Source organism: Dicentrarchus labrax, unplaced genomic scaffold, assembly GCF_905237075.1.
Source record: "Dicentrarchus labrax unplaced genomic scaffold, dlabrax2021, whole genome shotgun sequence".
NCBI lineage: Eukaryota > Metazoa > Chordata > Actinopteri > Moronidae > Dicentrarchus > Dicentrarchus labrax.
In genome coordinates this window covers 21,010,088-21,035,308 of record NW_026136701.1, presented here as the reverse complement: position 1 = coordinate 21,035,308, position 25,221 = coordinate 21,010,088, and the positions used below count along the sequence as shown (strand labels likewise).

At 41.5% G+C, this 25,221-nt stretch overlaps 1 protein-coding gene and 1 long non-coding RNA gene across 3 annotated transcripts in view; one reads left to right on the top strand and one right to left on the bottom strand.

Annotated features, from left to right (window-relative positions):
* gnal (guanine nucleotide binding protein (G protein), alpha activating activity polypeptide, olfactory type) overlaps positions 1-25,221 on the top strand; it is a 47,415-nt gene that overhangs the window by 10,616 nt on the left and 11,578 nt on the right. Inside the window, exons 1-5 of one of the 2 annotated variants that reach the window (XM_051408259.1) lie at positions 1,317-2,313; positions 2,760-2,832; positions 3,747-3,801; positions 3,982-4,101; positions 10,882-10,979. In XM_051408259.1, coding sequence (XP_051264219.1) covers positions 2,175-2,313; positions 2,760-2,832; positions 3,747-3,801; positions 3,982-4,101; positions 10,882-10,979 — 485 coding nt within the window. In that variant the 5' untranslated portion in view covers positions 1,317-2,174. Of the gene's footprint in view, positions 1-1,316; positions 2,314-2,759; positions 2,833-3,746; positions 3,802-3,981; positions 4,102-10,881; positions 10,980-25,221 lie in introns of those variants that run through there. The other variant, XM_051408250.1, reaches the window with a different exon arrangement.
* Positions 19,057-25,221, bottom strand: part of LOC127367977 (uncharacterized) — a 269,916-nt gene continuing 263,751 nt past the window's right edge. Inside the window, exon 2 of the long non-coding RNA XR_007885566.1 lies at positions 19,057-19,113. This is a non-coding gene — a long non-coding RNA (uncharacterized LOC127367977). The remainder of the gene's footprint in view (positions 19,114-25,221) is intronic.

The following is a 25,221-nucleotide window of genomic DNA, read 5'->3' as shown; positions in this document are numbered from 1 at the left end:
AAAATATCCATAAAATATGTCACTCAATGACAGAAAAGGGGTCCCTTAAAGTAAAAAGGGTGGGAACCACTGATGTAAGTGTGTAAGCTACAGAGGTAGGTAAAGCCCAGTGCGCGCACACACACACACACACACACACACACACACACACACACACACACACACACACAGTGAAATGGGTTGCCAGTTTGGGTCGAGGCCACCTCCATAGACAGGAAGCCAAGAAGAAGAGACCCAGTAGGGAGAGATGTCCGGTTTCTAACCTTTAAATTAAGCAGAATAGTTACAGTTAGTTACATAATGTTACAGTAACTGAGTACATGTACTTAGTTACATCCCACCACTGTTTTACTGTACATCAGAAAATGAAATAGTGTCACGTTTTTTTCTACTCCAGAAAAATAATATATAATGTATATATTTTATATATAATAATGTTTTAAAATTGTATTTAATATATATATCTTTAAAAAAATAGGATTATAAATGGAAAATGCTTTTAAAACATGGCAAAGCAACAACAATAACAAGCAAATATACAGTATTTATTCATTTAATTACTTAAATCTTTGTACTTTTACTTAAGAAATTGTATATCTCTGGATATAGAACATTTTAGAGAAAAATATTGTATATATATGATCATTATATTCAATATATATCTTTATATAAATGAATTATAAATGAAAACGCCCAACACTGCATATAAAAGTAGCTAGATTTGCTTTTAAAACATGGCAAAGCAACAACAATAACAAGCAAATATACAGTATTTATAAATAAATGTAAATTTAAATAGTTTATTTTAAAAATAATATTCAATATACATCTTTAAAAAAAAATAGGATTATAAATGAAAAATGCTTTTAAAACAACAACAGACAGTATTCATTCATTTAATTGCTTAAATATTTAAAATAAATGTGAATTTAAACAGCAGAGTGACTTCCTCCACTCTAGTGCAGTCAACTTCCTCCACTCTAGTGCAGTCAACTTCCTCCACTCTAGTGCAGGCAGGAGTAGTAATCCGTGGTGTAGAGGTAGGTAAAGCACGCACACACACGCACACACACGCACACACACGCACACACACACACGCAGTAAAATGGGTTGCCAGTTTGGGTCAGGGCCACCCTCCACAGCCAGCAACAAGAAGCAGCACCAGAAGAAGAAAGAGACCCAGCCCCTCTGGCGTCCGGGTTTCCGCCCACTTTTCTCTTCTTCTTCTTCTTCTCCTTCCTCTTCTTCTTCTTCTGCTGTGTGTGTTTTATTGGTGTGTGTTGCCGTTTAAGTTAGATGGCAGAAGAGCGGAAAAGGACTACAAAACTAAAAACGGGGAATGGCGCCGCTTCTTTCTCCCTTTTTCGCCACACACGGGTTATAAAATAAAATTAAAAAAAGGAAGAAAAAGAAGAACCGCTTTATCGGTGTAAAAGAGCTCGTTAACGTTACAGTTTAACGCCAGCTTCTTGTTTTTTTATTTTATTTTATTTTTTTATTTTTCCACCTCCATTGGTTCCCCCGGTTACTTCCTGGTGCCACAGAGAGAGGCAGTGCTGAGTTAAAGAGACAGAAAATACTGATAGAAATTCAGATAGAAAAAAAAAAAAAAAAATACTGAGAGAAGAGAGGGGTTGGAGACGCGATAGGAACAGTTGACTGGATTCCCAGAAATTGAAAAACCCTCTCTCTCTCTCCTCCTTCTTCTTATTTATATGTATTTTTGATATCTCGTCGTCAAGAATCGAGCCGTTTATTCTTCGTCGGGGGTTTTTTTTTTTGTGTGTGTGTATGTATGTGTGTGTATGTGTGTGTTGTGTGTGTATGTGTGTGTGTGTGTGAGAACTAACCAACGGTTTGGATGACGGTCGGCTGCGGCTAAAGCGGAATTGTAACGGGGGAAGATATTCCTCCCGACGACGGAGAAGCCTCGCAGAGATTTCTCTCTCTCTCTCGCTCTCCCCCCTTTTTTTTAATTTTTTTTAAATATATATTTTTTATTTTACAGCGGACTCGTTCCTGTTTTTTTTTTTTTTTTTTTTTTTTTTTTTTTTAAAAAGAAACCCCCGACACAATATCAAATCGGGTGTTATTAATATTATTTTTTATTATTTTTTTATATATATAAATATATTTTTTAACGGCTCCACAAGGAAGGGTTAGGGCGACGGAAGATGGGTTGTTTGGGCAACAGCAAGACTGAAGATCAACGCATCGACGAAAAGGCACAACGAGAGGCTAATAAAAAGATAGAAAAACAGTTGCAAAAGGAAAGACAGGCGTATAAAGCCACACACAGGCTCTTATTACTGGGTAAGGCTGTATTTTTATGTTACATATATATATATTTATATCTGTGTGTGTGTGTGTGTTGTAAATCCCTTTCGTTTTTACCGTAACACGTAACGTTAGCCCCGTTTGACAGCGCTTGCAATAATATGTCATGGGGGTGGATATTGATGGAAGCTCCGTAAGACTTACAGTTTATTCATTTACCTAAAAACATTTATGGATTATTTTTTTTGTTGTTGTTTTTGTTTTGTTTGTTGTTTTTAAAAACGCTATCCTTCCTCCTCTCTCTACCTCACCCCCCCCCCCTCCCTCCTCCTCCTCCTCCTCCCCTTCTTCTCCTCCCTTTTTCTTCTCCTTCTTCATGGTGGTATTTTTCTCTGTATTTCTTTATTTTTTTTTTAATGTATTATTTTTTTTTTTTTGTTTGTTTTCTGTTTGTTTGTCTGGGTCTATTTTTTGTGTCGAAGGTGCGGGAGAGTCCGGAAAAAGCACCATTGTGAAGCAGATGAGGATCCTACACGTCAACGGCTTCAACGCGGAGTGAGTAGCTGTTCAAATACACTCATTAAAAACAGCCACGTTAACGGCTCTAAATGTATATTAATGCTTTTTTTTTTTTTTAAATTAAAAATACATTTCCTTTTATTTTAAGGAGCTTATCCTCCCAACATGAGTAGCACTGCCGAGGCCAGAGTATATAGCCTGTGAATGGATTTTCCCCAGGCACTGCAGCGCCTGTTGGGCCCAGTATCCCATGCAAAGCAGCTAATATATATCTCTCCCCTCCTCCTCCTCCTCTTCCTCCTCCTCCTTTCTCTTTTTCCTCCTTTTTTTTTTTTTTTTGCACATGTACAGTTATCATACATATGTGAGGAACTCAGTGTCACACAGATAGCGAATAATTCACTGTTTCCTGTTTCATGTGAGAGGGTGAAAGGTTGTGATCGACACAGGCCTATTGATGATTTGTTTTGCTGCAAGGCCTTGCATGGCATTGATCTTACCAGTGGTCTATTTTAAACAGGCCTAGTACATGTCAAGAGTCCTGCAACTGTTTAAAAAAATCCTCTGTATGTGTCAGTTTAAGGTGTTTTAACCCAAAGGAGGCTGGGGTTTTTATTTAGATGATAGGAGGCATAATTTAGCATTTTTAGGATGTATAACGAGCTAAATCTTGACTACAGCGCATTATATCCTTTTTACTTTTACATTTTTACTGAACCCCCATCCTGCATCTCACAGTTAACCTGCCCCCCCCCACCCCAGGTACATACTCCCCAGCTAACACCTGTACTGTATGTATAATTGTATTAGAATACAGTCTAATCTGGCAGTAACCTCTGTCTTACTTAAAACCACCTTGATGTTAAATCTTTTGTGGTCTGCTGTGGTTGATGTTTTTGTAAAAGCGACTGTCTCACACATCTATTCTGTGCCCCCCCCCACCCATGCAGAGAAAAGAAACAGAAAATCCAAGATATTCGGAAAAACGTGAAGGATGCCATAGTGGTGAGTGTCACCGGTATTGCTTCCCAAATGTCTCTGTTGTTACACTGACTCCCACAGCAATCCCATTTAACTGATTATTATACAGGCTTACGGATTTTTTTATATTTATTTTTTCCCGTATTCATCCTGCTTAATGCTTGTTTTGTTTTGTTTTTTTCTCCCACAACTTCTGCTTTGTAGACTATAGTGTCTGCGATGAGCACTTTAATACCCCCAGTCCCGCTAGCCAACCCAGAGGACCAATTCAGAATCGAATACATCAAAAGCATAGCACCTCTCTCTGACTTTGACTACTCACAGGTAAGACTTTTCATAAAGTTTATGGGTGTGTGTGTGTGTGTGAGTGAGAGAGACTCAGTAACATGGGCTGGTATAGTACATATGTGTGTTTGTGTTGGAGTGTTTGCTGTCTTTATGAGCCTCTATGGCCAACAATGTAGATGATGTAGCTCAGGGTTGTCAGTATATAGCAGGACCCTAATGCTACTTTAATGAAGTGGTGGGCTCTTTTTAACAAACCAAATCTGAGGGCATTGTTTTTTTCCCTTTTAGAGATGTGAAGTTATTAATGGAAATGTCAAATAACGTCTGTGAAATCAACAGTTAGTTGATTAAGGTGCTTGTTAAAGGTTTGCTCCCCCCCCCTCCTCCTCCCACCTTTTGTAGCCGGAGCAGATGTACTGTATGTGGATTCGAATGCAAGTTGGAGCACATGGGATATTTTTTTTTTTTCAGCCATTCAATAGCGCGAGGTCATGTGTTGGAAATGTAGATAATGTTTTATATAAGTTTGAAAGTGTTCCTTGTTTGAATACCGGCTGTGCAGCACCTCAAAACAGGAATGACACATTGATACAGGGCTGTAGACTTTTTGGAGGTTTGATCATTTTTGGGCTTTTATGGGAAACAACCTAAAGTATTAACATGCTATTATGTATGAATCTAGTACAGGGTTAATCTCCTTTTGGTGTATTGATCAGCCCTTTTGCTGTTGGTTGTATTGGAGTTGACAGTGATCCCTATTTACTTTTTTAAGTTTAAACTTTTAACGTAGAAAAGTTGGTTTGTTGAACGGCCGAAACACAATCAGCAACTGTTTTGATTGCAGATTAACTGTTAAAGTCATTTTTCAAGCAACAAAAAAAATCCAAAGATTCAAGTTACAGCGTCTGCCAGTGTGCGGATTTGCTGCATATCTGTTTTATATCATTGTAAACTGAATATCTTTGAGTTTGGAAGTGTTGAAGTGTTGATTATGGTATTTTTCACTCTTCTTTTTGTTAATAATGAAAGTAATTAGTAGCCCCTTCCTCTTATATCTTTGTTTTTTCTTTATCTTGTATGAAGTTTGCAGTAGTTCACCATATATATGTTTTATCTCTCCACAATATGACACAAGGTCATATCCATGCCATCACTGCTTTGTCCTTTTTAAAGTGGAATTTGTTTTTGACTCGCTGGCTTACATCTTCAGCGTGACGTTTCCCAGCTTCCTTCTGAGCAACCTTTTTTATTTAATGCTACATCACAAGAATATCCATTTAAAAAGGATTTTGGGTGTTAATTTCCTGACAGGGTCCCACAGTGAGAGTGTTAACAGGGCAGCGGTTAGCCTGTGCTGCTGTGATGTTGTGTTGTGTGAGGGGCCGGGGCCATGGGGAGAGCCGGCGTTGAGTTCCCAGGCCTGGCCGGGGCCAAAGGGAACAACATGGCTCTGTTTGGAGTGTCTGTGCTTGTCATCGGTCTCGGGCTTCACTTGTGCCGTCAGTGTCACCACTACATTGTCACTTAGTGCCACCAGGCATGATATCCAATACAGCACGCAAGAACACGGCCAATCAGTAACCTGTGGCTTTTCACCTGTTGGCGCCGGTGTGAAATGTGGAAGTATGTTTTACCTGGAAACTGTTTTTGGAGAGGTGAACTCATGGTGATGTCATTCGCTTTGAACTCCAACGTTACACGGAAACCCCTTTTCTGGTTTAACATGATCTTCGGTGCACGTCTCAATCTGTTTCAGTAGCTGTTTTGTGATAAGTTATTGCCACAGATGGGAAGAAGAAGTAGACAATAGTCTTTAACTTCCTACTTTTTCCAGCAGCACATGTAGGCGGAGACAGGGTTTTAATTAACACCTGGAATCACGGCATAGAACCAGGTTTATGTACCTGTACCCATCAAATTAAAGCATCTTACTACTATTATATGTCTGCGTATGGAGGTCGGTGTTTTTGCGAGAGGTGCCCTCTGATGCAGTTTTATGGCCGGTCATTTTACTCATTGGTAGATGAGCCTGAAGAAGTTAATTTTGGACCCTGGGCGGAGAGAGTGATGGTAGTAGCTTTGGTTGTACCATTATGTAAGTTTTTACTAGGGCTGCAGCTAAAGATTATTTTTATTATCAACTTATCTGATAAAAGTTTTCTCAATACCAAAGTCCCAGAGCCGATGGTGATATCTTTTATGTCTTGTTGTTTCTGTTAGAATTACCTGCAGTCAATTGCTTGAAAAATTGCTCACACAATTAATTGATTATCAAAATAGTTTTTCTCACAATCTACTAAAACAATTCTTCAACTAATCGCTTTGGGTCTCAATTTTCCACAGTACAATCATCCCTTTCAACATAACCTTGTCATATGATGCACCTTACTGAAAACAATATGACAATCTTTACACACCATGAATTTACTGGCGACCATGGAAATGTGACGTGAGAGCGTAGTTAGATTTTTCCAGTCGTGAAAAGGGAGCCCGAGAGAGAGAACAATGTTGTGGTGTGCTGTGTCTGGTTAGTCAAATAGGAAGGCGACAAGCAACATAGCTATGGTCGCACTGCATCATGGTCTTTTTAAAGGTGCTGTTGGTGGAGAAGTTGCCGTCTCTTCGAAGCGATTAAGGGGTGGATTCGTTCCTGTATGGTTTTTGTTTGTTGACGTGGAATCATGTAATTTACTGTTGACGTTTTTAGATAGAAGTTAAAAGTCGAAATTAAATATCTTGATGTGAAGTCACGTGATCTATGTTTGGCTGGTTATGGTACAGAGGATTTACAGACTAGATGTGGAGATGGATTTCTCTTTGCATACACTTTCATGACTAGAAACTTTTGTGAGATGACAGTTTTCCCCCTTTTTTTTTTTTTTGGTACATGTAAATCGTCTGCTCGCCTGTAGTCTTTATCATCAAAGCATCCTTTTTTTTAAAACCCTTTCCCTACGGTAGGTTGGCATAACAGTATGCCCAAAACACAGACACAAACGGTCGTCTATGCAAATGGAAACAAATGCCACTGTGGTAGCTATGCTAGCCACCCTTCTGTCTCTGTCGACTGAAGTGGAGCAAATTCAAATGAGCTTCAGCCCCTGTTTTTGCACCGTGTATCTTCCTCTCGTCTGGCATGTTAAAGCCTACATTGTAATCCTGTTCATTTTAATGCTTAAAGCAAGCAGGTCAGCGACACCATTAAGTAGCATTTGGTCCACAGAAGTATTTTCTTGTGTTTTTGGGTGTGAATTGAAATATGAATTACAGTCTATTGTGGAAGGTGAGCTTCATATTATGTCCAGCCCCACCCATTGGTGAACTGATCTATTTTTGTGTTTGGGTCCAGAATTACTGTTTAAATGTTACACCGTGGCCAAATATGGGCACATCAGCAACTGTCAGCGAGTGTGTAACCTAATTTAATGTTGTCTGCTGTCAGTTTACAGGCCAACTAATAATTATGACTTTCTATTAAGGAAACGTGACCTGCTTTGTGCTGCTTTTTGTTCCTTCGCTACGGCCGTGAAGGGTAATACTTCTATCGCATTCCCTTGTTGTTAGCTTCTTGGTGATTTCCTCGTGATGAACAGCTTCGGTCCTAGAAGTTTGTTTTTCCTCTAATTGATTACTTGAGGATCCGCAATGTGGGGCAAAGGGTGGCACGGAGGGCTGCTCCGTTTTTGGAACCGTGTTATGAAAGATGAACAGTCTCGAACAGTCGCTCCTTCTCTCCTTCGCTTTTGCTCTCTCTTTTTTTTTTTTTTTTTTAGCTAAATTTGTCTGCACTCTTTAACTGAGGTAACCCATGAAAGTCAGGTCTCTCTGTGCTGGGCGACTGTTATCTAACACAGATATTCTATTCAAATCCAATAAATGTGGTGATGATGGTGTACTGAGGAGCCAGCTGGTTGTCTGGCTGTCTATGTATGGTGGGATTTGAGGTTCGTACCCGTTGCTGTACATTTTGCTCTAAGGCCAAAGGTCTCTTCAAAACTTTCGCCCAAAGGAATTCTAGTGTCCCCCTTGTGACGGAAGATGCAAGCCATTTTCTCCACAACTTTGTTTTTTGCTAAGTTGAATCCGATTCAGGCCATTTTGTTCTCCGTGTCAGTCTGACCTATATGATTCAAGTGAAATATTACATCACACACCCAACTTGATTAACATTGAAGCTAAGGCTGAGCTGAGAGATGGTCCTAGCAGAGCCGGCAGAGAATCAGCATCTCATGGCTGGTGATGGAGGAGGATGGAGGAGGGGGAAGGGGGGGGGGTTGTGTGGAAGTGGACTGGGAAGAGTTACAGGAAAGAGTTAAGAAAGCTTGTGTTAAAGCAAATTCCCTCCTGGTCTCTTTCTGTGTTATCAGTTCCTCTGTAGGGCACTGCAGCACACACTGCATTTATTCAAAGGCCCAGTGTCACACGCCTCTGTGGAAAAGAGCCCTGAGGACCATACTCTGCTCCCCCCCCCCGCTCTGCCCCTTCCACCCTCCACCCCTCGTCCTCTCTCCATCCAGTCCCACCGCCTGCTAGCTTTTGTCGGGCCCTTCTTTTGAGTTTTCAAGCCCCTCGATGTCTGCTGGTATTAAAAAATTTGGCGAGACCTGCAGAGCTAATAGCAGAAGAATGTAATCAGCGCTGTCGAATCTTATTGATATTAGTTGAGGTGGGTGTTAAAGTTTGACTGTAACAGAAATGGAAGCAAATACAGGCAAGAAAGCAAATATGGCCCCATTTTTCTTTGTTTATCAAGTGTTTGGTGTATCGGTCAAATGCTTTTGTTACAGGAAAAAAACCTGAGCCATGGTTGTAAAATAAAAAGCGATGGATTAATGTATCACACTTTGATATATGGTGTTAATATGTGGACCGCACGTCAACGTAGCTAACATGATAGCATCAGTGTTTAGGCTATTTCGGGCTTGTGTCTGAAGTGTGAGCCTACATTCATCTGCAACAAAAAAAAAAAGTAAACAAATGTTAATGTATCTGTATGTGAGACTTCTGCAGACTGGATCAGTGGATTTCCTCCATGTTGAACTAATCACCGGATCTGCCGAGAGGAGATCTCCCGGAGCATGTGATCATTTATCAGGCTCCTTCTCTCCCTCTCTCTCTCTGGTTCGGGGCTACTTTCACCCTCTCCCCAGCCAGAGCGCAGAGCCAGAGCTGAGTGCAGAGAGTCATGTGGTAGTTCCAGGCTAGAGGAGGAGCCCATCTGAAAAGACATGTGCACAGGAGGCGACGAGGGATATTAGCCCAATCATCTTTGTTTAGGGCATACAGAGAGTCCTGGGAAATGTCTCAAAGTCCTTGATGAGTTCCCCATATAATGCTCCCTCTTAAACTATGTATAGTCATTTACAGCGTCGTGCCTATGGATGGATTTTGTGCCGCAGCAGCGCGGGTTACATCTGATATTTTAGGAGACGTAATTAACTGTTTCTGTAGTTTCACCTGAAGTTATGGTATCAGAGTGTTTAGCTTACAGTTTACAGAAGAGAGCTTGTGACCAGAAAGTCATGAGTTTTGATTCAGGAACTGTTGGATAAACCTGTATGGGGGAAGTGAATGAGAGCTCAAGAGAGGTGTAACTAATTGCTCACGTACTCACGTTACTGTATACAGTATTAAATAGCTTTTTCTTGTTGTTTTTTGGAATTATAAAACTCACTTTTACAGATTCCTGATGCAGCACTGCATTCAGATACTTTACAACTCTTTACCAAGTTGCCTACAAACATACTGTTGTGGCATAATGAGAAGGATATTACGTTTAAGTTTTGATGTGACTCTCTTTTCCTGTCTTAAATTAAGAAATAGTGGCCAGCACTTTGAAGAACATTCATGTGAAAATTTGTAACTGAGTCACTGTAGTCTTTGCAAGTATTATAGTAATATCTACTTATATAATTCATATGACTTCTGATATCATCTGCATTTATGTGCAAAACATGGCTATTAGTGCAGGTTGATCGATGGGGTCTGTGAGGTTTTAGTGTAGTTCACTGTACAGGCTCGATGGTACAGTACCAAACCTGTGGGAGGCTAAACACATCCCTCACTCTAGCTCCATATATTGTGTACAGACATGTAAATCCCATTAAGAAAGCAAACAAGCACATTTCCCAAAATGTAGAACTTAAAGTAAATACAGTACTAATACTTGCTGAGTAATATTCTAAGTACTCTTTTTGATCCTACTAATTGTGAGCGAGGCAGCAGCTCAAACTAAACAGCTCTGTGATGGAAGACGGTGGTTGTGCAGATGTGTGTATGTTCTGTGTGTAACTGTAAGCGTGGTACTCGGTGTACGATGAGAAACTGTGTATATGACCGAATGGTTTTCTTTGGAAAAATGTGTTTACAAAATGGGCAATATAATTTTCCATTCGGTTTATTTAGCTATCCAGTCGTCATGGCAGCACAAGTACAAATTCAAAAGACTTTTTTTAATTTTTAGTAAAAGTAAAAAGCTGCTTAGTCGTAAGTTACTGAACACGTGGCTTACTACGTTTCTACAGAATACATATAAAAAAGGTACAGACATAGATACTGGGTAATTAAGTGGGAATGATTTTGACAAGATCCAGTTACACTAATTAAATGTGGACATATAAAGCATGAGGACTTAAACAAGCTCATAAAGTAACTGTGGGTGGGTTTACCCTGTGCAGTGTGCTTCAGCAGTATCAATGAATTCAAGGCCTCTGACCTTCCCATCATGACATTGCACTCCCATGTTAAAGTTTTGTTGTCTAATATATGTTATTTCTCTATTGTCTGTTTCTTAATATCCGTTCTTCTTTTCCTCAGGAGTTCTTTGATCATGCAAAGAAGCTGTGGGACGACGAAGGAGTGAAGGCATGCTTCGAGAGGTCCAATGAGTACCAGCTCATCGACTGTGCACAATAGTGAGTTCAAACATTAATTTTAATATGATTTGTATGAGCTTTGGATACTTGCAGGTTTACAAAAAGATTGCTACAAACATTATGTAATCAGCTGTTCATACGGCTGTAATGTATCCGCGCTCTGTCCGTCCTCTTTGTGTTTTGCTTGAGGTGAAAACTCTGCAGTGTGTGTGTGTGTGTGTGTGCTGGTGTCGTGTCATATATGAATATGGCTGAGATATGTTTACTCTGGGTGTGGCAAGGCAAGCAGCAGTTGTAGTCGGGCTTTGGAAAATTATACATATAGCTTCATTTCACCATGGCAATATGCAAAACCTGGTGTGGCCTGTATTAAAATGCCCAACTGTGGAATTCTTTGGAATTGTATTGAAGCAGTATTTTGACTGTTTACTGTAAAAATGTAATAATGCTGTTGTTAAAGTTGGCATTTCTTATTTCAGTGTCGGTGATAGTAATAACCTACTTGTGGAGAGTTGGTAGACTACATTTCAGTCTCTCTAAGGCTGGACAAAAGCTATGTGGGTCATGATTTGATTTTGGCTACAATCTGTATAGAGTTTGTCCTAACACAATTGTACTGCACACACTGTAGTTAGGAAATACTGATAACTTCAGTGTGGCAAGGCGCAGAAGCTGATGTCTCTTTGCATGGTGCCCCAGATTGTTTGGACGGCTCCGAGAGTACCTTGGGCCACCTTTAGGGTGCTGGTTGTACACAGCGGAGGGGCCCCCTTCTCCTGCCTGTAAAAGGAAGTTTGGATATGCAAAGTGACTCACTGATTATAGTGCTCTCCTTCTGCTTCCTCTCTGACTCACCTCTGGATTCACATGTAAATATGAGGACATGTACATGGTACAGGCTGCTGGGAGTTGTCCCCTCCCATCCCAAAGGTTGGCTGCCTTTATCTCTCCGGGTTCGGTCAAAGGCACACTTTATCAGTGACTGGGGATATTGTCTTGTTGTCAGCGAGCTGTGAGCCCGCGTTACATGGTTGTAGTGTTGAGATGTTTTAAAGATGTTACAGCACATAGACAAACAATCTCTGTACTCTTTTCCTGAATGTCTTCCGTTCCTTTGGACATAAATTTGACTTCGGGTCAAGTCTTTGCTGGTTGCCCTGCCTGAAAGCAGCTTCCATAGAAAGGAGAGAGATAGTCAGGTGATGGTTGGAGAGTCACATGAATCTGTAAGGTGGAGCTTTTCCAGTCCAAGGCCTGTGTTTGTCTTTGCTGTTCTGAGCCTGTCTGTGTGCAGTACGACTGCACAATATGTAAAAAAAAAAAACATCCTGTGTTTGCTTTAGTCAGTATTCCAGTGTCATAATGATACCACATAATATGGTGGTATCGTAAACATTTAAAACTCTTCATTTTGAGTGCTGTTAATGCAGTGGTCTTCTGAATGTTGAAAGAGTATTCTGTATTGTAGTAGGTTAAACCACGGAGGCTTGCTACTGACTGAAGCACTGAAAATACAGCTATCCTGTGACATGAGTAAACATTCACAGAGTAAAATGAAGGCAGGGAAAAGCATACAGTATTTAAACTGAGTGGTGCTGGTTTATATGTGACGTTTCTGGTGTTACAGCGCATTGTATTGGTTTTGAACTCGATCGTTTTCTTTTGCATGGAAGTTATGATACATCTACACTTCCAAACCCAAAATACTGCCAAATGACTGATGCTTAATTGTTTGTTTTAAGTCCCAATTGTCCTCCCTGTTTCCAACCTCCTCCTTTTCAATATCTTTTTTTTTTTTTACTCCATTTAATTGCTTCCCTCTCCTGCCTTTCTCGCTGGCTTCCTATCACTGCCTCTCTGCCTGTTACGTTGCTGCTCCTGATTGGTTAACAGCTGGTGAGCAGTTGTATGTTTGAACAATAAATCATCTTGAAGCTGAAAAAAAAATTATATTACTGTAACAGTGTGTGTGTAGAGGAGATAAAAAAAATGTTAATACGTTACAGCTTAATCTGGAACAAATGTACAAACTGTGATTTTAGTTTTTGATTTGGTTAATAATCATGCAGTGGCTCATACTTTTATATGGCAGAAGTTTTTAGTTTTCCCTACTTTAATAGCAGCTCAGTTGTTTTGGTAGTTGTTGTGTTTTGTTGCTCAAGCACTTTTCCTTGTGTGTGTGTGTGTGTGTGTGTGTGTGTGTGTGTGATTCAGTGCTCTGAATTTTCTGGGAAACAACTTAAAAACATCTGTTTCCAGTGATAGAAAAGCAGAAGCAACCTACCATTATTTCAGGAGCATGAAAGTCTGTTCACACGTGCAGTACCTTTTACTTTTAGTCAAATCTCCCCGTTGAGTAGAAACATCACAATGTGTCTGTACTGTCAGTGTGTTTGATTGGCGTTGGGAATTTGTTAGACTCCGTGGCCTCTCACTTACTTCCTCTCTCAGTTTTAACCTCTGTATGAACTATGTGGATGGAGGGCGTTCATAGATACTCTGTCCTACATGGCAGCAGACCTGTCCGTGTGTAAAGGCTCACACACACACACACACACACACACACACACCTATTGTTATTATGACTGCTAAACTACACTGACTGTTCTCACTGACTATCCTGGAAGTAGGAAAACAGTGGTAGACGGCTTCAACAGCCAACTGGGTTGAAAGTAAAGGAGCAGAGGTCATAACTTTAGACTGGGGCTGTATTTAAACACGTTATATTGTTTGGAGAACGTCTGTTGTGTCTGTTGTTTTGGCTATTCCTAACTTCAGATAAGGGTCTGTCAAAACGTAGCTAGCACTGACCCAACCCTGCTCTCATACTCCTGTAGTCAGTCCAAGAAGCTTTCATTTCATCTTTTAACTTCTGTTCCCTGCACCTGCTCTCTCTTATTTTGGTATTGAACTTCCACAGACTTTTGTGTTTGTGTTGTAGGCTACGTCTTGGATCACAAATGTGATAAGGGTGCTTTCACAGAGTGAATTAAAGAGGAAGTTGGCCAACATGCGGCTGTTTGTTGGAGGAACAGATTGGCAGGCAGCAGCCTTACATGCTAACAGTCAAACACAATAGATATATTGTATTGTACAAACTAACCACGCAAGATCGCAGAGGAAGAGTTTGGTTAGATTGAGCTATATGTCGTGTTTAGATTTCACGAAGGCAGATTAATATACCTCTGCCACTTCATCTGTGTTGTCCTTCACAGACCTTGCTCCACTGGCAGATATTTTTTCCAGCAGGCCTAACGCTGGACGGCCCAATGGACAAAGGCACAGGAAATAAGTACGGGCCGATGGCGAGCGCTTGTTATGCCAAAGAGCATGTCCATATCGATGCTTTTGGAATCCTGTCACCCATTGATCTGCCCTCTGCATTGCACATTTATACGTTTTAAGAGCACAGATATGTGTCTGCCAGTTGATTGATTATGAGCTATTTTGAGCTGCGGCGGGCTGGTTCCATTGCAATGCCTTGGATGTGTCAACGGCAAAATCAAACACTTTTTCACACGCAAATCTGAACTCCCGGGCCTGCTGGCTTTTTTTTTTTTTTTTTTTTTGTGGTGGAGTGTTTGTTGCAGTCCAAAATATGACACAATTCAATTCATACACAAAGGCATTTCTTCCTGTAGTGGATGATTGTTATCCAGTGTTAGATGCTGGTATGGAGCTCTCTCTGCGTTGGTGTGCTCAGTGGCTGCTGCAGCAGGGACTGGGCCAGAGGAGAGAGCGGCCCTGGCTGGAGCTGCAGTCTGGGAGTGTGACTGAAGAAAACGAGGCTATGAAACAGCTGAGCGATACTGCTGCAGTTTATGATGAGGCCGGAGATTGCTTTAGATGCTGTAAAGTTATTTGTTTTTTAAAATGATGAACCTCCAAATATATTGAACTGTAGCCTCCCTTTGATCAGTTTGGGCCCAAAGACCAACGCCATGCTTTTTGTCTAAGGCACAATGCTTTGTGGTCTGTGTAGTTTACCAATATGCTTTCAGTGTTTGGCAGGATGAGATAAGTGTTACAGATAAGAAAAGTTTAATTTGCCAGCTTCATATGTCCTGAATGAATTTAATAGCTGTTGATCCAGAGGGACATGACGCTATATAGTGATTTAGAACAATGAGATATGGAAAATTTAGCCAGACATTTTATATCTTGCAAACAAGGTGAAACAGTTATTCAACTAATTGATTAGTTGATCAGCAAAATATGAAAATTTAATAATTTTTTAAACCTTAAATGACAAACATGTCCTAGTTGCAGCTTCTCTAGTGTGTTTTTGATGCTTTTCTTTGTCATATGGGACAGTACTCTGAATATCTTTTAAGTTTTGAATCATTGATCAGACAAAATGAACAAGTTGAAGACGCCACCTTGAGCTTCAGGAAATTGTGTTGGACATTTTTTAACTACTTACTGGTATTTAATTGACCGGATGATTAATCGATTAATTAAGAAAATAAGTGTCAATTAATTGATAATAAAAATAACAGCTAGAAGCAGCCCCACTTGCCTTACCTACTATAAATGTTACTCTTTTATGCAGCCCTATGATCATCCCTCTACGGGTTATTAATCCCCGCAATCCCTTAGAGTTTATGGTAATCACACCACACACAGCAGTAAATACACACATGTACTCAAAACATACATGAAGACGAGACTTGGCCCCGGCGCACCCTTCTTACTGAGACAAATGTCAGATTGTTCTTGTTTTAGACATCCAGAGACATTGCACGCCTTTTGACACCACTGCCATTGACCCTAATGAGGATTAAATAGAAGGGGCAAAGATCAAATACTGAGGAGAATTGAGGGCTACTCAGGGTGGACTGGAAAATGGGTGTCAATTTCACACACTTTCAAAAGATGTGAATGACAACAACCTTTCCTCATTCCTGCTGGAAATAGTTGCAACACTTTGACCTGCAAAACCTCTGGTAAATCTCAAGTGTAGAGTCAGTCAGAAAGTTGTTTTTAATGATCATCTTATTGATTTTGCTTTAATCCTGTAATGTCACAAGTCATGCTAAAAACATTTAGTGAAATACAGTAGAGCTGCAACTAGTGATTATTATCATTTAGTGTATAAAATGTGAAAAATGTCTATCATAGATTCTCATGGTAGTCATTTAAATGTCTTGTTTTGTCTGACCAACAGTCCAAAACCTAAAGATATTAAGTTAACAATCTTCACTGGAGAGAAGCTGGAACCAAGTTCAGAACCACTGTTTGGAGTTTATGCTTAAAAAAAAATACAGTATTTAAGGACTTTGAGCACCTTGTTTGATCCCTCCTATCAGGAGAAAGAATTTATTTCTATTGTCTCACAAATAATAGTCACATCGTGTTTTATGAACTAATATTTCCAAATCCTTCATCTGCTGTCCTCAAGGGTTGAAGAAGTTATAAATAGGACCCAAATGTTAAAATCTACAAGGATCATCGTAGGTCAGGACGCACTGTGGTGCAGTTGGTCCGGGATTGAGAGGTACAGTTGGGAGAGGGCAGATCTCCAGCAGTCCCGAGGTCCTGGAGATGGGACTGTGGATAGACATATCTAAGGCTGGGTCTGGTTCTTGGCCTAGGCTGAGGCTGGGGTTGGGGCTGGGGTGTAGTGCTGGTCACGGGACTCTGTCACCAGCCTGGGGGCCACTGACACAGTCATCTGAGGCAGTAAAGTGCTAAGAATGGCCGGCATTGTCAGCCAGCCCCGGCCCCTGAAGGGCCTACAGAAACAGAGGGGCTACGCTTCGCAAACAGTGGCTCTCCTCAATAAGGAGCCTCTTCTGTTCACGGAAGAGCCCGAGAGAGCGATATTTATACACCGGCTGCATGTCACTGCTGCTTTTTTCTGTCACCAATAAGTTGCTTCAATTTCTTCATGTTTGAGCCGATGTGATGTGCACAGTATAAAACCGACGGATGAGGCTGATTGTGACGGGGCCCGGGCTCTTCTTACATGTCTGAACTGATCTGTGTAATAACTTTATTATTATCAGGTTACTTTTAAGGCATAAGAAATGGATTGTCTGCGAGGGCTGTTTTGTCTCACTACAGCCAGAGCAGCATTTTAAATTGTGTTAAACCTTCATGGGCAGTATTGTTTTGTCCAGGTTAGAGCTAGCATAGTTTGAGAACAAGAGCTGAAGTTACAGTTTGAGTTTTTATGCATCTATTAAAGCACAAAGCTGCTGTTAGGGTCTGTAGGGTCAATGGTGTTAACTTGATTGATAAGGAGAAGACTCCATACCTGACAATGATGACCAAATATGGAGATTTCTGAAATTCTTAGCTTTTTAGTGGCTAAAAGAAAGAAAGAAGGAAAACAAGTTTGTTTGGTCTGAGTCTGGATTAGGTTTCACAAACTTCACTCAAAAATGATGGATTGTGTAACAAAGAGCAAAAATCAAACACATAACTAGCAAAAGCAGTAAAAAGTAGTCCTCCAAACGTTTGTGAAACAGCACCAATTTGATGTATTTTATTGCATTGCATGCATTTTAAAACTATTAATATTTATCTGTTCCTTGGTATGCTGTTGACTGCTTTGGCCACTTTCTGTAAACAAACTCTTAAAAATAGCCTAAATGGTTTCAGTTCACTTAATTAAATCTCTTTCATCTATTTCTAGTAAATTCTGTGCTTGTGCTTTTAGCCTTTTTAACAAGACAATCAATTATGTTAACTCAAATGTTTACTGTCACAATTATAACTATACAGCTGTAAATAATTACCTAGTTTCTTCATTTAAAAAAAAAAAAAAAGAATCATAAAAGGGCCTTAATCCAGATTAACAAAAACCTTTGTGTCGCTTGCTAAAATCAGATGACCCTGCTGTCAGCTGACTGAGGAATAATCAAAGGGGGCACTATGGAAGTGTGTGTGTGTGTGGGGTGTGTGTCTGTGTGTGTGTGTCTGTGTGTGTGTGTCTGTGTGTGTGTGTGCGTGCTTTGAATGTATCTGCGAGTGTGTAGCTGTGTGTTTGTGTGCATGATTTCTGAGGAAAAGGAAGGAGTGGTTTCGAGCTGAACTGTAGAATCTGATCTACTGGAAGCTCAGTGGGACTCTATCTACACAAACCACTGTCCTTAAGGTTGTTAGAGCCCCCTGTGGGACTGACTGTCTCTCTCTCTCTCTCTCTCTCTCTCTCTCTCTCTCTCTCTCTCTCTCTCTCGCTCGCTCGCAGTCTATCTATTAAGTCCTCTCTTGAGGCCAGAAAGCGACAGCAGAGAGGATGTTGCTGAACACATGAGAACACATGTCATTCCCTATATGAAGCCTTTTCAAGTGTGTGTGTGTATATATGTGTGTATATGTGTGTGTGTGTGTGTGTGTGTGTGTGTGTAAACCCCCCTTTTTTTTTAAAGACATCATTTAACATTTAATAAGTTTAACAGTAAGGGCCAGATATTTAGTGTTACTGTAACTGTTAATGGCCTTTTCTGTCCATTAGTTAAGTGTTTTTAAAGTACTGTGGAAGTTTTAAAGTTGTGGATGTCGGGTTTAGAAAGCTCTCAGCCCGCCTCGGCATTTGGAAACAGTTAAGAGAGCCTAAAGCTGCCCAGCATAGCATGCTACATGTCACAAGATTAGCTACACTGCCAGTGTGTTTTTATTTTGTTTCTAGAGACCAGAGGCTCTGACAGCCTGTATTTAGTTTAGTCAATGAGTTTGATCACATTTGAAAAGCAAGTACTGCTCCATAGAAAAAAAAAAAGGGGGTACATTTTGAATAGTTGATCCAAAATCTAAATCAAAATATGTGAAAAAAACCTAAATAATAATTTACCACAAATGCCTTTTTTTTTTTCTCCCTGTGAACGAATTGTGTCACGTTTAGATTGTTTGTAGGTTTGTGTTAATTGCTAGTTGTGTCCCTCTGATGTTCACTATGAACAGCGTTGCAGAGAGAAAACTGGACTTTATGTTCCACTTAAAGAAGGGGAATCATATCTATAAATAGATTTTTATTTTTGGGTTAAAATGTGCGTCCATTTTAAAGGACAGACAGAGACACAGAGCGAGGCTGGTGAATGGCGGATATCTGCGAGTCTGTTACTGTGTGCCGACTACACACACATACAGTACACACACACACACACATACCTTTCTCTCTCTCTCTCTCTCTCTCTCTCTCTCTCTCTCTCTCTCTCTCTCTCTCTCTCTCTCTCTCTCTCTCTCTCTCTCTCTCTCTCTCACACACACACCCTGCTGTTGACCAGGAGTGTAAAGGCACAGACTGCTGGAGGACAGCAGTGGCGCTGCAGGTTCCCTGCTCAGAGATTGTGGAATGGTCGTCCATAGACCCCCCTCCTCCTCCTCCTCCTCCTCCTCTCTCTCTCTCTCTCTCTCTCTCTCTCTCTCTCTCTCTCTCTCTCTCTCTTCACTGAGGCTCCCCCTCCTCTCTCTCCCCCCTCTGTCGCTCCCTTTTCTCCCCCTCCTCTTCCACCTCCCCCCCCCCCCCTTAGAGCTTATGTAAACTAGCTGTGGAGCCAGGGCAAGCTGAGGCTATTTTTAGTGCAGCAGCACTGCAGAGCAGAAACTGGCGGAGGGTCACGTGTGCGCAGCCGAATCAAAGGGAGTATCCCGGCAATGCGCTGTAAACAAAGGGAAGGTCAGTAGCAGAAGGTGAGACACAAAACGCCTCTGTGTTGGTTTTGTGTGTGTTTGTGTGAGGCCGACTACGCACTGCCTGGCCATACCTTCTCTTCTCTTAATGCCCTGACATAAAACAAATCATCGCGAGTGTATGAATGCACCCATATGCTTTCCTGCTCGCTCTGTCTCCCCCTACACCACACATACCACATACACACACAGTCAGACACACAGCTCAACCATTTCTGCCAGAGACAGAGAGAGAGAAGTGGGGGGGGGAGCAGAGCAGAGCTGAATTGATCAAAGCGGGGTTTGACACGCGAGGAGACATTTTGCTGTCTAATCATGACGGGGGCTCCCGGCTCCACACTGTCTCCCTGTTGCTTCCAAGCCGGCCTATCACAGTGAGCAGCAGTGGACTTGGAGCCGTGCAGAATCCATCAGAAAGCACATGACCACGTGTGTTTAGCATTGACATTAGCATGTTTTGTATCACATGGGGCTCTCGATCCCTCAGCGCTTGCTCAGGGTTTGGCCTGGTTGTGTACTGGAGCTCAGGCTGTGTAGCCTGTAGGCCGGGCTAGCAGTGAGGCTAGCAGCTAGCGGTGTCCAGCCACACCCAGGCAAAAGGTCTCCCTCCACCTCGGCCACTAGTCAAACAAGCCTCAACTTTCACCTCCTGTGGAATGTGGTCAGAAGGGGGCACAAAGCTATTTTTAGAAACCTTTTATATATATTTTTTTTTTCCTGTGACAGCGGTTTGTTTGCCGAGACAGTTTGAGCTGTTGGCTGTTTCATCAGGCCAGGCTGAAGGAGGTAGCTCGGAGGCTAACTAAAGCAAACATTTGGCTCCAGCACAAACCACGGTTCGGCGATTTGGTTGGATGATTAATTGTTGTTGGTATTCTCAACCCCTCAACATGCTGGAGCTTTCTCGTAATCATGAAGACAGATAAAAACACCATCTTAAAGTGTCCTGGCAAAAGAATATGCTCTGTCAGGGGAACATCCAGTTCCTCTTTGTATGGAGTTGTGGTTCCTTGGGAGGGATACTGTACTCTAAAGCAATATTTATTTAGAAATTTAATTCCAGTCCACACCTGATGTGTTTTTACAGCTGCTACAAGTTAAACAAAGGCGTAATGTACTTAAACGTTCCTCTGTGACTTGTTACTTGCTGTTTGTCTTTTTGTGCTGCAGCACAAACACCAGCAACTTGAGCTAAAATGAATCGATTAGTCGATCAACAGAAGATTTTGGTAACCAACAAATCCTTTAAGGAAAGCAAAAAAAGACAAATATTCTGTTGTTACATCTTCCAGATTGTGAAGATGTGGTGCTTTTCTTTGTTGTATGTAATTGTAGACTAAATATATTCAGGTTTTTGAGTGGTGGTCGGACAAAACAAAGAATTTGATGACCCTGGACGTAGGGTAGTTGATTGTTGACCGTAATATATATAAACTAGCAGCATACGTACACGTTGTCACCCTGTACATTCAAAGACATTAATTATAATTCTACTAGCTTTTTGCTAACACATGAAACTCACAAAACCAGTATCTCTGGTTACTTTGGTTTGCCACTTCTAGTCCAGTACATTCAGGAAGTAGAGAGGACTTCATTTTGAGTTGAAAGGAAGATTGTGATAATATGTTTTGCACATCTTAGAGCTGTATAAAGGTGGAAGGAAGTGATGGTGTATCAGTGGATTTTATTAGTTCGGGATTTTTTTTTAGTGCAATAATCTGCAGTCTCTGTGTTGCTCCTCTGACCCTGCTGTTCTCACCTGTTCACTGGCAAAGTACCGACACTGTGCACTCATTACTCTGTACAGATATCCCACTAATCACCAACACATCAAATCACTGCAGATCCATTTCCACTGATCTATAACACGAATGACAGACGAAGCTACCGTGGTAATTTGTTGACTAGTTGCATCCCGGTGCATAAAGCTGCTGTGTGTTTTCTTTTCTTTTCTTTTCTTTTCTTTTACTTTTGGGGGGTGGAGGATGTCTCGCTTTCTCCACGGAGGGTTGCTACAAAGCCGTCACAACATCACCGCAGTTCGCAGCCATAAAGTGTCATTTTCCAGTGTGCATTACCGTAGCCAGGCCCATCTCACGGGACCCCTACTGACTGCTACGTGACTTGTAATATCCTTATCAATTATCCCCACGGTTCAGCCCCCTCAACTCGTATAACCCTGCCTGTCAAATTCATCACAGCTGACTCTGCGTCTGTCAGGTTGCGACAAGAGCTCGCTAACTTTTTACTGTCTCTCCTCACATGCTTCAGACTACACATTACAATCCTCCCCTTTACCGAAAAGTCGACTTATTTTTGGTTGTGTGCTTGAGACGGTGGCACTCTAAAATAATCTGTCTTCATAAGCCTAAATTTGCTGTGCCCTCCCACCAAAGACACACACACACACACACACACACACACACACACACACACACACACACACACAGTGACACACATACAATGTAGGAAGCTAGCACCGAGCACGGTTCTGCTTTGTGTTGATGTATGGGAGAGTCTGGGAATGGAAGGATACAAGAGCGGCCTGGCTTAGGAAGAGACAGGGGGATAGAGAGAGAGAGGGAGAGAGGGAGAGAGGAGTGGTATGGACCGACTGGGGTTGCCATGGGAACCCAGCTGCTAAAAGCAGGCAGGGTCAGTGTGGAAGAGAGGCTGCGTGCAGCAGGAGCGAAGGGATGCCACCCGGAGGCCAGTTTGTGAACTACACAAACAGCACAGAGGCCTCGACTGCTCGAGTTCTGGCTCATCCAGAGAATCTGCGTGTTTTGAAATCATAGAATAAGATTTTAAAAGGATGTTAACCTGCATTTTTTAATTATTATTATTATTATTGAGAATTCATGTCCTTCTGTGTGGATTTGGGTTGTTTCTTCTTTTAGTAATCACCACTCGGTTCAGACAGAACAGCTCGGTTCAGGCTTATGCAATCTGCACTGATACTGTAGACTCCCCTGTCTGATATTAGTCATTTGTTATTGACTTTTGATTAGGGGAAAAGAGGAAAAGCTCATTTTGACTGGGTCACCGGTTGACTTCCAAGCGGAACAACTAATTTGACATGGAGGCTGTGGTTGTTTACGGGAGAGAGAATTGAAACCAGCTCGATATTGTTGATCAGACTATTTTTACTTGGTTTTCTATTTTTGGCGCAGACTAATTCAGTAGCTGACAGATAGTGTATCGATGTTGGGCCTCAATATTATTTAGAGAAACCCATAAGTCAATTTCCCTGTGAGAACTGTAGTTGGGAGCTCCACATGGGACATGGTTCAGACCTGACAGAGTCCCTGTGTTCCCACTGTAGTGTGAATTTGGGGGCTGTGTCTATTTTAAGCAGAGGTAATGTAATGGTCCACGTAGACACTGAGCAGAGACAAAAGGGCATTACATTGTATTTTACATTTTTATACAACACCTTTCAAAACCATGACTTGATGCGGCCCTGGAAGGCGAATTGGCGGCCTTGAGATAAAGCAGGCACTTTTGTTTACACAAGATTTGGTTTGACTTTCAGGAGTGTCTCCGTTCTTGCTCCTATATTTAGGAAGTACCCACTGAGCCGTTGATGGATTTGTCTAGTTTCAGATCCATCTCCCAAACTGCACAGTGTTCCTGTTTGGATGGATGAGTTGAACCCCGGGCTCAGATCTTTCCACCAGGTGACCAGGGAGCCTGAACACACAGCTCCACCTTCACTTTTTGTCCCTGCTTGCACATGGCTCTGTGTGCTGCACCAGCTCAATACCTCTGACAGTCTGTGTTATGTGATGAGCTGTGTAGTGGTGCAGCTGGTTTTGTTATGATACTGGGGGTGTTTTGTAAGAGAAGACAGATGAAGCATGAAGGAAAAGTTTCTCGGGTCGAAGTATTGGATCATAGTTTGACGGACATATACTTTTAGGAATGCTCCAAGTAGAGCTAAAATTACGGATATAGTTTGTTAGCGGAAAATTAATCAGCGACGGTTTTAGTCATCTTTCAAGCAAAAACACTTCCAGAGAATCTGCAATGTGAGACGTTACAGCAACACAGACATATGAACACATCACCTTGGCTTCTGGGAAATTATGTTGTGCTTTTTACAAAAATCTGTATATTTTATGTCCAGTCATTGCTGTCAGTGTCATGTTTCTGCTTTTGCACTTCCCAGAGATTCTTTGTATTTTAAAAGAGTTACTTGAGGTGGTGCAGTGATGTTGAATATTGCTGCTCGTACTCATTTATGTTCTCATATTTATTACAGATTAATGTCACGGATTGTTGCTTTTCTCTCTTTGGTTCCTGGCAAAAATAAACATAAAACACGACTGAGTTACGGTAAATATACGGCACAGAAAAATATGTGTTTAGGCCTTAACACAAAGACATTTTAAATAAAGTTTTACTGGTTAGAGACGGCGTGGTGCTGCTGCTGCTGCCGTGTCCAGCAGTGAATTTTAAAGCGCTGTCACCAGTCAGTTGGAGACTAAAGTGAAAGTCCATTATGCTGGCCTGAGCGGCTCAAAATATGGAAACTATTGATCGGATCCTCTGCACTGCTAATTAAAGATGGTCCACTATTTGTAAAAAGTCAACCCAATTATCAAATGAGCACATGAGGCTGGGTGCTGTTAGTTGGTGTGAAGGTTGCCTGTCTGTTGGAGGGGACTTTTTCCAGTCTTTATTCAAGCGTTGCTGCATCTGCTCACTGCCTTTCTACTTTTGTACATAGTCACAACCGGCTCTTTGTTTTCGGACATGTGTTGTTTTCACACATACAGTTTTGTTTTGGGTTAAAAATTTAACGTTTTAAAGGAAATTGTTGCCGTTCGGTTCACTTCTTTGCTAGTTTGGCTACTTTATTCTGTTTGTAGGTCTATTTGTATTTAGGCCTGTTTTGTTTATTTGTTTGTTGTGGCTCTCAGAAAGCGACCTAATGGTACAAGAGCTTGTATCAGTGCTCTGGTTCAGGGAGAAGCCCCCGTGGAGCTGGGTGACCCATGTCCCCGAGCCCCGGTATGAAGCCTTTTAATACCCCCTCCTCTCCACTACCACCACCACCATCTTCCCTCTACCCCCTTTTTTCTGCTCAATGGGCAGCAACATGTGACCTGGACCACGTGGGGGCTGAGGCCTGAGGCCCCCCCCCCCCCTTGCACCTACTGTCCCTCAACATATTGGTGTGTGTGTGGGTGAGGTTCTGGCTGTGTGTGTGGATTCTTGCTTGTGTCTGTGTTTTATGGAAAGATGAGGCCAACAACACAGAAAGACCAGGCCAAGTCAAGTGATACTGTCCACAACAAAGCCTATACATAGCAACACAGACTGGCCCGCAGGACGAGCACAATGTGTTTTGGCTAAATACAGAGACAACCCAGCCCTGCAGACAGAAAGAGAGGGACTGTAATAGACAAGATAGTAGTGGAAGTTTTTTTTTTTTTTTCATTTCAACATGCCAGTTAAGAAAAAAACAGTCATGGAATAGTACAAGGGCTTTTTATAGGTGGGGGGTCAGTGTGTGAGGGTGTAAAGGTAAATGAACAGCTGGATTAAAGAGCACAAACACAACAACCCTTTGTGAGAAATTCATACCAAATAATAAATCCTAATTTGCCGTATATATGTACAGCACACATACTGATAA